This window comes from Phaenicophaeus curvirostris, chromosome 3, assembly GCF_032191515.1.
Source record: "Phaenicophaeus curvirostris isolate KB17595 chromosome 3, BPBGC_Pcur_1.0, whole genome shotgun sequence".
NCBI classification, from domain to species: Eukaryota; Metazoa; Chordata; class Aves; order Cuculiformes; family Cuculidae; genus Phaenicophaeus; species Phaenicophaeus curvirostris.
The window spans coordinates 35,918,327-35,931,047 of record NC_091394.1 but is presented as its reverse complement, the minus strand read 5'-3'; the positions used below and the strand labels follow the sequence as shown (position 1 = coordinate 35,931,047).

At 45.1% G+C, this 12,721-nt stretch overlaps 1 protein-coding gene across 4 annotated transcripts in view; it reads right to left on the bottom strand.

Moving 5' to 3' along the window:
* Positions 1-12,721, bottom strand: part of PHACTR1 (phosphatase and actin regulator 1) — a 314,716-nt gene that overhangs the window by 289,501 nt on the left and 12,494 nt on the right. For all 4 annotated transcript variants that reach the window (XM_069853669.1, XM_069853668.1, XM_069853672.1 and 1 more), the window contains exons 3-4: positions 10,973-11,119; positions 8,627-8,773 (exon numbers count right to left, since the gene is read on the bottom strand). In XM_069853669.1, coding sequence (XP_069709770.1) covers positions 8,627-8,773; positions 10,973-11,119 — 294 coding nt within the window. The remainder of the gene's footprint in view (positions 1-8,626; positions 8,774-10,972; positions 11,120-12,721) is intronic.

Genomic DNA, 12,721 nt, shown 5'->3' with positions numbered 1-12,721 from the left:
TAGTGGAGAATTTCTTCCTAATATCTAATCTAAATATCCCCTCTTTCAGCTTAAAATTATTACCCCTTGTCCTATCACTTCATGACCTTGTAAAAAGTCTCCCTCCAGGTTTCTCGAATGCACCCTTTAGGTACTGGAAGGCTGCTATAAGGTCTTCATGAAGCCTTCTCTTCTCTAGACTAAACAAGTCCAACTCTCGCAGCCTGTCCTCGTATAGGAAGTATTCCAGCCCTTTGAACATCTTAGCGGCCCTCTTCTGGACTTGCTCCAATAGGTCCATACCCTTCTTGTGCTGGGAACCCCAGAGTTGGACCCAGCACTCCAGGTGGGGGTCTCATGAGACCAGAGTAGAGGGGCAGATCACCTCCCTTGACCTGATGGTCACATTTCTGATGCAGCCCAGGATACAGTTGGCTTTCTGGGCCGCAAGCGCACACTGCTGGCTTAAGTTGAGTTTCTCATCCACCAGCACCCTCAAGTCCTTCTCTTCAGGGCTACTCTCAACCCATTCTCTCCCCAGCCTCTATTTGTGCTTGAGATTGGCCGAACCCAAGTGCAAAACCTTGCACTCGGCCTTGTTGAACTTCATGAATTTTGCATGGGCCCATCTCTTAAGCCTTTCAAGGTCCCTCTGGATGACATCCCTTCCCTCCAGTGTGTTGACTGCACCACACAGCTTGGTAGCATTGGTAAACTTGCTGAAGGTGCCCTCAATCCAATGTTTCTGACAAAGACGTTAAACATAAAAGTTCCAATATTCCAATACCAAACCCTGCAGAATGCCATTCATCACTGGTCTCTGTCTGTATATTGAGCTGGTTACTGTAACCCTTTGAGTGTGACCATCCAGCCAATTCCTTATCCACTGAGTGGTTCACCTATCAAATTCATGTCTCTCCAATTTAGAGACAAGGATGTCATGTCGGACAGCATCAAATGCTTTGAAGAAGCTCAAGTAGATGACATCAATGCCATTGATGATGTTGATGTCATTGTCTGCACTGGTATCAGTCACCTCTCTGACACGGAAAGGTGATGCACATGTGCAGCGTCACAAAAGTGGTTAAAATGCTGTAAAGTTAGATTTTTTTAACCAATTACACCAACATACTCAGCATTCAGAGAAATCAATCTTGCAGCATTTTACTCTTGCCAGTTCCATCATTTGAGCTAACTGTGCCTTTCCCTTCAAATTGTCCCCAATTATGTTTGTTAACTAAAGACAGCATCAACAGTTCCTGTTTGGATGATAAGTGGTGAAGCATGGGCATCTCTCCCCTTTACAGGAATGGAGAATCTGTAAACTTACTCCCATCTGATAATCATTGAAGAAACCTAGGGTCATATTCTTAAACCTAAGGGTTCCAAAGCAAAGTACAAGGGTTAACCTCTTAAGACCTCTTCCCTCAAAACAGAACGTAACCCTGCACATAAGCTTTTGATACAGAGGCACTTCTAGCCACTCCACTCAGCCGTAGCAACAGCCTGTTATCTCAAATGCCATATTCTTGCCACAGGGTGGGTGATGTTCAGTTTGGAGACTCATTTCTCCTGGTGTGTGCACTCATGCTCTCACAGTTTGGAAAACAGTCAGGAAATGAGTGGCAGGCACACACTTGATCTCTAGCTGCACTCCAGACTAAGCAGCATTAAGACTAACAGTCCATCATTCAATTAAAGTGCACACTCAAGTTTTGGTAACTTAAAGCCTGATTGCAAAGGAGGCCAGTTTTTCAGGCTCTTTCATAAGGGTATTAAGAAATGCTTTGCCAAAACCAGTGATTTGGCTTCCTAAGTATGAGAGGATCTCCATGACAATAATCTGAGGGAGTGACTAGAGCAGAGAGAGAAAGTGGAATTTTTCCAAGCATGCAGTTTTGCTAATCTTTCTCCAGAAAGAAATAAAACCTCCCACACATATTAGAAAGCCTACTACTGTATATTTCTCTCTCCTCCATTGTCTTGAGTCCTGTCTTTTCTACTTGAAATCTTAAAGCCACCATAATTTGCAAGTACTTTTAAATATACGACTATATCCTTCAGATTACCCCTTCAACATAATTTCTAATCCATGAGCTCCATAAATCGAAGTAGTTTAAGTTCTTGTATCATTTTAGGGATTATTTACTCTAATCATGAAACCATGTGGAATATTTTATTATGGATATACACAGTTATACGCTGGATAAAAAAGAAAGAAAAAACACAACTCCAAAACGCGATAACATTACAAATGACTGCAGAGATAAATCATTAGGCTAGTGTACTAAATCATATGTAAGGATGACCGGGGGCAAATTCAGAATCTTCAAAAGAGATTTTTAAATCAAATGATGGGTTTTAGAGAAAATAAAAAATCGATGGAATGAAGATTTCTTGCAGAAAATCCACCAAGTAATTTCACTTTATTTTAATCTATTTAGAATTTACCGACTTCAGCTGTATAAATATTCTTACAGTGACAAAATAAAGAGAATAACCTCCTCCTTGATTGCTGCAGAAAAATGTGTAATATCCATCTAGACAGATGAATTTGTATAAGTCTAAGACACACAACATTATCTTTCTGTTAGAAAGAAAAATCATACATCATTTTACTCCCTAAAAAGTATTCAGCACAGCTCTAAAACTATATATTGGAATGAATACAGTGATGCAAATAATCACAGTAAGACAGCCTACCATGAAGGCTTTAAGAAGTACTAGAGCCCAAAAAGGTTGTGGAAGGTGCCAGGACAATGAAATCGGAAGAAGCTTTTGATTTCAACTTTATGCCATATTCAGACCAGGAAAGTTCCTGCATATAAAATCAACAGTCACTTCTTGTATCCTGGCTTTCCCTCACCAGCTCTGCATCACAGAAAAAGTCAACTATGAACTTTTCTGAGCTCACTAACATTTGTCTCAAACATTCAGCAGTTTCTGCCTATATTCTCCTCCCTCTTACACCCTGTGAATTAATTCTGCTTGCAGCAGAACTGACACAGGCTACTGTGGATTTTTTTCCTCTCCCCAACAGGAATTATTCATCACTGCTTAAGAACAGTAAACGGTACTGAGTTCACTTGCCTTTCTAGTCACAAGAACCTTTCTTCTGTAGAAATGGCAAAATTGCGCAGAGCCACTCAGTCCTTTCCCTCTCAGCTTTGCTTTTCCAGAACACGTTCCAGGAGACCATGTGGTTCCATACCACAAAGAGATAAAATAGGTCTTTCATCACTGAAGGGAAGCAGGGATGTGTATTTTTACAGCTTGGCTCAGAGCCCTGGCCGAAGTCAACAAATGACTTGCATCACTTGAGGATACAGCCACTTCAATGAGATTACTGAGTGACTGCAGTACACTTAAAATCTGTGCTGCACTTCAGGGCTGAGTGCGCCAGCTGGGCACAGCTAGCACAGGCTGCACCAGCCCTACTGGGTCTGCTCTGTCACTACCTCTTTCTCCCCACCTTCAGAGCACAGCTCCTGCACCCTGCTGGCTGCTGGTTTCTGTTCAGTTGCACCACTGTTACAGGCTTTTAAGTCAGGGTGGGCAGGACATAGTCACATTCAAAAGCACCCCCACACACACACCTTTTTTTCACAGTATGGAAGCTATTCTTTCTGGAGGAACACCCTATCTTTGCTGACCTAGGGGATAGCTACCACAGTCATTCTGGCCTTACACCTTCTCCAAGGCATGCTTTCTCCCTGAGTCTCCATTCCCAGGCTAAATTCTAAGTAGACAATCAGACTTCCTCAAACAAGACTGACATTTGGTGACCTCCCTGAAACATCTCAGGAAGGTCCTGTGGCAGCTGAGATAAAGACAACTTCTTGCACCACTTAACAAGAAACCATTCTGCAAGAATCAGCTTCACAAAAGGACTGCAGTACAAAGCTTTCTCTTTCTCAGCTAGGAAGGACTAAGTCTGTCTGTATATAGAAGCACCATGGTATCTTGGCTTGTATCAGACACGGTGTGACCAGCAGCTCCAGGGAGGTTCTTCTCCCTCTGTACTCGGCACTGGTGAGACCGCTCCTCGAATACTGTGTTCAGTTCTAGGCCCCTCACCACAAGAAGGATGTTGAGGCTCTGGAGCGAGTCCAGAGAAGTGCAATGAAGCTGGTGAAGGGGCTGGAGAACAGGCCTTATGAGGAACAGCTGAGAGAGCTGGGGTTGTTAAGCCTGGAGAAGAGGAGGCTGAGGGGAGACCTCATTGCTCTCTACAACTACCTGAAAGGATGTTGTAGAGAGGAGGGTGCTGGCCTCTTCTCCCAGGTGACAGGGGACAGGACAAGAGGGAATGGCCTCAAGCTCCGCCAGGGGAGATTTAGGCTGGACATTAGGAAAAAATTTTTCACAGAAAGGGTCATTGGGCACTGGAATGGGCTACCCAGGGAGGTGGTTGAGTCACCTTCCCTGGAGGTGTTTAAAGCACGGGTGGACGAGGTGCTAAGGGGCATGGTTTAGTGTTAGATAGGAATGGTTGGACTTGATGATCTGGTGGGTCTCTTCCAACCTGGTTATTCTATGATTCTATGATTCTATGATTCTACCTCCAATAGTGACTGACACTTAAAGGGCTAAAAGAGAACCTGATTAGATCACCTTAATGTGGTAGCCCTCCCTCCCCCAACAAACATCGACAAATTCTGACAGGGATTCCCCAAACAGCCACATGAAAGGGGAAGCAGAAGAAAAGCTCACACATCTTGGATCATTTAGTGAGAGGTTTAAGTGGTCTATTGCCTTATCAGTCAACACCTCTGCTAATTTATCAAACCTGAAAGCTACCTACCATGCATTGCCATTTTAAAAGTATAGTATTTTGCAATAGGAAGAATAGAAATTAGTAAAAATCTGTAACAGGTCAAAACCTGTAAAAAGCACTTGAACTTGTCAGCTGGCAGTGGACCAGGAAAGGGATTGTGCTATTGGACAGCTGTCACAGATGGAGGCCCACGTTTTTAGAAGTGATTTGGGATTAGCTTTTAGATGCTGAATCAAGAAGTTAGAAAGACAATTTGAAAACTACTTTTAAGAAGACGTGTATAAAAAGCCAAAGATGGACATTATGAGAGAGAGCCAGACCAGATTTCTAATCATAATAAAGAAAAAAAAAGATCACCACCTGAAAGTGAGAGTACATTTAACACTCCTCCAGTGTGGTATTGGAGGAGGTCTTTCAGGAAACTAAAAAATTAATTTCTGTATGTAGACTGATTCAGTATCAAATATGCAAAAGGAATTCATATCTGACTATACTTTTATGATGTTATGTACCTACATTAATTTTGGCAGAAGTGGTAATTTAAATCCTTTGGGAAACATTATCTTCTTGATATGAGCACATAACTCAGATTAATAGGATCTGCATATGTATAGTAGTAAGGAGAATAACTCTGAGTTTGGGAACACCAGCAAAAAAAGCCATACCAGGGACAATTAATTGAACAGCATTTGTCAACTCATGCTAGGTAATAACTGTGAATTAATTAATCAACATTTAAAAATAAACATAATAAGCAGGTATATTTTGGCAAATCAAACAAAGCAGAACTATTAATACGATCAAAAGAGAAGGGCAGGCAGAAGCTGCAGTGTTAATCACTTATAAATTGTGGGGGTTTTGCAATTCAGACCAAATCTGTGCTGTACCCAAATTGTATAATTGACTCTGTGTATGCAATCTCTCAGTTGTTCAACAATACAGATAACAGCAGTAATGGTATAATTATAACTCACAGCTGAAGTAGATAAAAACCTGCTAGTTCTTAACTAGCGGTTGTAATTAAGAGTGGAGAAGAGTAGTATTCAATGCATCTGCTTATGTTTCAGGAATAGAAGTGGATTTTAAGTTCCAATACAGCAAAGCAGCTGCACACTGCGTCCAAACCCTGACCATGTCCTGACAGAAGCGAGAACAGGAGAACATAGGTTGACTTGTAGCTGCTGTAGGAAAAACAGCTGTGCAAGCAGTGGTTGAGCAGCAGCTGTAGATAGGGAATGCACTAAATAGAAAGCAAGCACTAAGCATGTAAGGAAGTAGTTACTTCCTGCGCCCCAAGTGTCACATTAGTTTCAACTGCATCAATGGGTACAACAAACAGCACTGCTTCCTTTCTACCACCTTCCCGCCCCCGGCACAGGCAAAGACATCCACGTACCCTTGTGCACTCACGGGCACCGAGGGAGAAGAAAGACGAAGCGGGACACACGGTTTCCAGCCCCCTCCCCCGCTCAGCTACCGCGGCCAGCGCTTCAGCACCGGGGCGGCGGACAGCGGCCCCCGCGGCGCAGCGGTAACACCGCCCGCTCAACTACCGCGGTCAGCGCTTCAGCACCAGGCGCGGCGGACAGCGCCCGCGGGCAGAGCCAACACCGCGCGTGGGAACCTGGGCAGGTTAGAAAGGGGGGACTCACACACAGCCCCCCACACCGCCCCCCAATCCCCACCCCCGAAAACAAAATCCACCTCTTGAACAAGTTTGGAAAGCAAACCCTGCGCCACGTGGCACTACCCGGCCAAAGTGGCTCAACATATTTCCCAACAGCTGCTTCATCGGAATAGAAAGTTCTCAAACCTGGGGAGCTTGGTTTGTGCTTTCTGAGGCAACAGAAGAGTAAAGCCAACAGCTCAGAAATTAAGTGGGTACTCGTGGCACGTTTCTCTCACTTTTTGGCTCACTCATTCAACACTGGTTGCTAAGCGATTTTGGTTTTTTTAAAGCTCAAAACTACTCACTGCCAGATGGATTAATGAAAACATACACTTGCACTACTTAGAACATGTTTCATTTGTATTTCTTGACACACCAGTACTGTTTATTTTAATTATTTATTTTAAAGGAATTCAATTCCCAGGTTTGAAAGTAAAGACATAAACTGAAGAGGGACAGGGAGAGAGGAGGAACAGAAAGACGCTAACTGTAATTATCAAATTTTTCACTGGGTTGCAGGAAAGAGGTACCTAGGGACTTGCACATCCTTTGGGACTTGTTGCGAAGACAGCATGTCTAGCTCAGCATAGAGATGTGAGGCACCAGATGACCCCAAGGTGCCTTGCTCTTAACTGGTTTATCTATTTATAACTACCTGACACAACATTACCTGTGACAGCACAAGTCAGTGCAGGGTTATTCCAGCAGTCAAATAACCACACAGAGCCTCTTTTTATTTACACTTTATGCGCAGCAATACTCTTTCAATTTTCACTCCCATTCTACGCTCTTTCCATTTGCACTTCCAGTTCTTTAGTGCTGAAACCTGGTACCCGGCACTCTCTACCAGTCTGTGCCTCGAAATGTCATCCAACTTACCTATGGTTTGGTAATCCTTAAGAAGTCATGATGAGAATAAAATAATCACTCGCCACACAATGTAACCAACCATTCCATCAACAGTAAAACCAAACTGGGTATTAGTCATTACCAAGGGTGTAATTACAGCAGGGATAATGGGAGGGGGAGGGGAATCCATTCTATCCCCAAATGGAGAAAACACATCTCTGTCATCTCCAACTTTCTGCCAGCTGAAAGCAGGGAGGAGGGATGAGGAAGACTGCAGCATGGCAAGCAGCAGCTCTGAGGCCGCTCTTTTCCCTTTAGAGCTGGCAGTGAGCTGACGGGCTCAGCATCAAAGACTATTACACAGTTGGGTCATTTTGTGTGCTGCTGCTGGGACATGAGGGAGGCTGCAGCAGAGCTTCCTGCCTGCAGATCCTCCCTCACACCTCCCCCTCCACAGACAGAAGAAGTCTGGTTTGGTGCAGAGAATCAACAGAAAGAACTTTCCTTTCCTTTGCTTTTGAGAGCAAGTAACCTCTAGTGTAGTTTACTGCTGAAAGGGCCCATGAGAAAAGAAAAGGTCAGGAAAGGAGGGAAAATCGCAGGCCTAGTGGGAAAGGAACAGGATAATCCACACATGCACGATGAACTGAAGAGATCAGCTGAAATCTCACGGGAGCCATGAGATAGAGGTGGCAGAGGAAGGAGCAGCAGTGGAGAATGGGGACAGAAAGGTCAGGTGGAGACCTGCAGGAGGCTCTTCCCAATAATGGACAGGAGGAGGTGAATGTGGGGAGGTGGAGGTGTGTGGGTATAAAGCATCAGTCTGTACACCTACCGAGAGGCATGAAAAGCAACAGTGAGACAAGGTGGGGGGGGATCTCAGGAGACTGAGAAAAAGTGGAAAACGTAGTCACAAGTTTCCTTCCACTTTCGAGGCACAAACCCATCAGGGGAAGAAGGCAAAGAGCGAGAGACTTGGGAAACCCAAGGGCAGTATGCCCAGGAGGGGCAGACTAGAAGTCTCGTGGGGAAGGGGCACCGCGCTCTGCGGGGTGAGAGGACGCCTGGCTGAGAGAGAGGGGAGGCTTTGAGGGGGCCGAAAAGAGAAAGGGGGTCGGGAGGGCGGGGGGGAGCCTGTCAGGGGAGGCCGGGGAGGTGCGAAGCAGCGGGGCCGGCGCTGATGGGGGAGGATGCTGCGCCGGGGGGCGCCGCCATCCATCCCTGCATCCCGCACCGCCGCGCAGGACGACCCTCTCCCCGCAGCCGTGCCGAGCGGGGCTGTGCTGCACCGTGCAGCGATTTCTTGCCCCGTGCGGTGCCGCCCCGCGCCGTGCCGCCCGTCTCTCTCTCACCTGTCTCGAGGTTGAAGGAGATGCGGGCCTCGGCGAGGTACGGGGTGTCGCTCTTGGAGCGGACTCGGCGAATGGGTCTGCGGTCGATGTCCTCCTCGGAAGATGCCGCCATTAATGTGGGCACGGTGAGCAGCGTGGCCCGGCGAGCTGGCGAGGGCGAGCGGAGGCGAGGGAGGGCGAGGAGGGGGGCGGCCGAGGAGCGGGGATGGGGGGGCGGGGAGGGGGGAGAGAGAGGCGCGGGGAGGGGGAGGGGAGGACGGGGAAGGAGAGAGGGAAAGGGAGAAAGGAGCGGAGGGAGGGAGGGAGAGAGACACGGAAAACCCGTCAAGGATCTTACGGACGGGAGCGACCGCTCGGCGCTGCCCGAGCCTCCGCTGGGCGAGTCCCGTCCGGGGCCGCTGGCCAAAGGGCGGCGACCGTGGCTGAAAGGCTGCGTCTGGCCGGCCGAGGTGCCACCCCGAGGCTGGCCCGGGACCTCCTGCCCCGGGCTTGGGCTCTCTGAGCTGTTGTTCCCTCCTAGCTTGGGGGTCCTGAAACTCAAAGCACAGCTGGATCAAGGCGTGGTGGTAATAATAGAATCATAGAATCACCAGGTTGGAAAAGACTTCATGGATCATCAAGTCCAACCATTCCTATTTGCCACTAAACTGTGCTCCTGAGCACCTTGTGTACCCGTCTTTTAAATATCCCTAGGGATGAGGACTCGACTCAACCACCTCCCTGAGCAGCTGTTCCACTGCCCGATGACCATTTCTGTGAAAATATTTTTCTTGATATCCAGTCTGAACTTCCCCAGGCACAGCTTGAGGCCATTCCCCCTTGTCCTGTCCCCTGTCACTTGGGAGAAGAGGCCAGCTCCCTCCTCTCTACAATTTCCTTTCAGGTAGTTGTAGAGAGCAGCAAGAATAGTTTGGGTTGGAAGGGACCTTAAAGATCATCCAGTTCCAACCCCCTGCCATGGACAGGGACACGTCCGACATAGAATCATAGAATGGTTTGGGTTGGAAAAGCCCGTGAAGATCACCCAGTTCCAACTGCTTTGCTATGAACACCTTCCACTGGATCAGGTTGCTCAAACCCTCATCCAACTTGGCCTTGAACACCTCAAGGGAAGTCTCAAGGGCTTGTCCCTTCCAACTCCTTCTCCTTCTTCCTTAGGCAAACCCATTAAGTAAACCAGAATGGTGCACAATGCCAAGGGCTTTAAAATGCTAAGGGGACTGAGGAGCCTGCACTCAGTGTTTAAAACTGACCATCACTTAAAGCCTGGGACTCCATAAGTCACTTTGGTAGGTCTTTGAAAAAAATGTGGCCGTGGACAAAAATGAGTGACTCCCAGTGGGTCCCTGCCCTATGACAGGGGGGTTGGAACTAGATCATCTTTAAGGTCCCTTCCAACCCAAACTATTTGATGATTCTTTGATTTGGTGATTCTATGATTCCATCCTCCAACAGGACATGATGTTTTGCTGCCTCTTCTCTATTCTGTTTTCTGTAATAATCAGCTGATTGCGTGGCTATTGTTTCTTACCATGTGGTTGTAGACTGTCTGCCATATTAGGGCACTGATTTTGGTTGGGACTTCTTGATGTTAGTGTATTACAAATAATTAATATTTTTGTTTTGTTTTGTTTTGTTTAAATCTGGAGAGCGTAAAAGTACTTCATAAAGTAATAGTTAAACAGTTAACTGTGTGCCAGTGAGTGCACTGGTTCATACCATTTCATTCAGATTTTTTAAATAAAACCCAGTCTGCTTAAAGTCACTAAGTTGTCAGTACTTCCAAAATGTTTTGGTTTCAACAGCCTCAATAAGAAAAAAGGAATAGAGAATGCCAGGACTCAGTAACTCTGGAGGCAGTGATAGTGACTTTGGGGGACAGCTGTCTTGATCATTTCTGCATAATTATGTTTTCTGTTATACTTTTGCCAATTAAACCTATAGAGGTTTTGGGCCATGCCGGGTATTTTTCTGTGGATGCAGTATGGGGTTAAACTGAAGTCTGCTGTTAGCTTCAATAAGCGTTCACAAGAACTTTCATGTTTATGGGTGACTGAGGTGGATAAAACAAATGTATCTTATCTGCAAAACTATTCTCTCTTGCTCTGATCTCACTGTCTCATATTAGCTAAACCAGGGAAAAAACTGTTAATTAGTACTTGCAGGAGTATTTTGAAAAAGATCCCTGTTCATACACAGGTGCTTGTAGTTAAACAGCCATCACATCCTTGGATGTGTGGTGCACCACCATCCTACTGGTGAACCAGGAGGTACCATCTGATCCACCTGCATCTCAAAAAAAAGCATAATTAAAACGATATGCTTTTTGGGAAGGGGTAGTCTTACCGTTATCAAGGTTGAAGCAGATCCTAGCTTCTTCCAAGTAAGGGGTGTCACTCTTAGACCGGAGTCTTCTGATGGGTCTCCGGTCTATGTCATCCTCAGAAGATGCTGTCATCAGCGTGGGCACAGTGAGAAGAGTTGCCCGACGAGCTGGTAAGAAGGAATGAATGAAGATGAGAATAGTCGGAGAAAGGAGAAATGGAAAGGGGAAGAAGGGGGAGAAAAAGAAAAAAAGAGAAGACAATCACTCAATGGGAAAGAGAATCTGTAGCAGGTAGTAGAAGAGGCTGTTTGCTATGAAGTCCTTCCCTCATGTACTGCAGAATTTAAGAACTGCACTGAACGATGTCTAGAAGAGAAGAGATTGTTGCACTGTGCCCCAAAGACACAGATTATAGTTCTATTCCTGCCCAATGTGTTTGTTCAAAGTTCCTAATTTTGCCAATTAAACCACTCTTTTCACAACTTGTCAATAGCTGCAGCGTCTCTTTTTCTGAATACTGGTTTTGAGGCTGTGAAGCCTGAGTAGTGGAAGTATTTAAGTGTTCACTTATTTTGCAGAACTCGGTGGAAGCTATGCTTGGGACACGTGACGTGATGTCTACAGCAGCTATTCCAAAATTCAGTTTCTTGTCTTAATTTGGGCAATCAAAATTAACAGCTTTTTGCTTCCTGTCTGGGTTTCTTAGTTGTGAAACAGGGAGAATCACAATTTTGAGTAGTTGTTTTGTGACAATATAAATTCATTAATATTTGCAAAGTATTCATATATTTTAGTCAAGCACCAATGAAAAGTTTTCTATCTTCTGAACAGGCTTTAAATGGCTTGGGGCCATGCCTTCAAGGAGGAGAAAGTAAAATATTTAATACTGGCTCATTAAGTGAGCATTGCCTGCTCCATGCACCAGTGAAGCAAATGGTAGGATAGTAAAAAATTACAGTGTCGTCATGCAATTAGAAACCATACTACAATATATATGTATAAGGAGACTGAATTAATGTTGCAGAAACAGCCTTCATTTTGGCATTGCCTAAGTATTTAGCACTTGACCTTAAGCCTTGATAATGTCTCTTTAATGTAGATGGGTTTTATGTGAAATATAATTATGAGTGGTTGTTGAATGCTGAGCCTATAAATTACAAATCACAAACAGAAGAGCCTCTATAAATATATCCACCTCAATTCTCTCTCTGAGTAGATAAAGATTATCATAAATGCTAGATGGGATCTGGCTGATCACTGAAAGCATGAATACCACGCACAAGAACCTTCTCAGTGTGTTTCTCTCCCCTCCACATCATGTATATAAAAATAGCATTTCAGCTTGAAAGTATGTCCTTACCCTTACTGTGGAACGTTAACTTTCATGTGGGACCCTGTTAAGAGCCTAGGAGCCTAAGCGCTGGACATTTCTTGCTTTTTGGGCAATATTTGGCATAACAGTCTTTCTCTTAAGGCTTTTGTAAGCCACTACACTTCAAATAACTAATAGTTAACTATATTTTCCTGCTGGGACTGGAAAGCATGACTGACAGTGACTAAGAACTTACTCAGCAGCCTACTAACTGAGATTCTTTCTTTTAAAACTTTTATAGAATTTAATACCTGTCAATCAGAAGCCTTCAGATGCCTAAAACCTTACTTAGGTGTTAGGTATGATAGCATGTAATTAGTATAAGTTAACAAAAGCCATCACGCTCTGTTTTTCAATTTGCAGCAGTATGTAGTTTACTAAACAAGGAAGTCTGTGA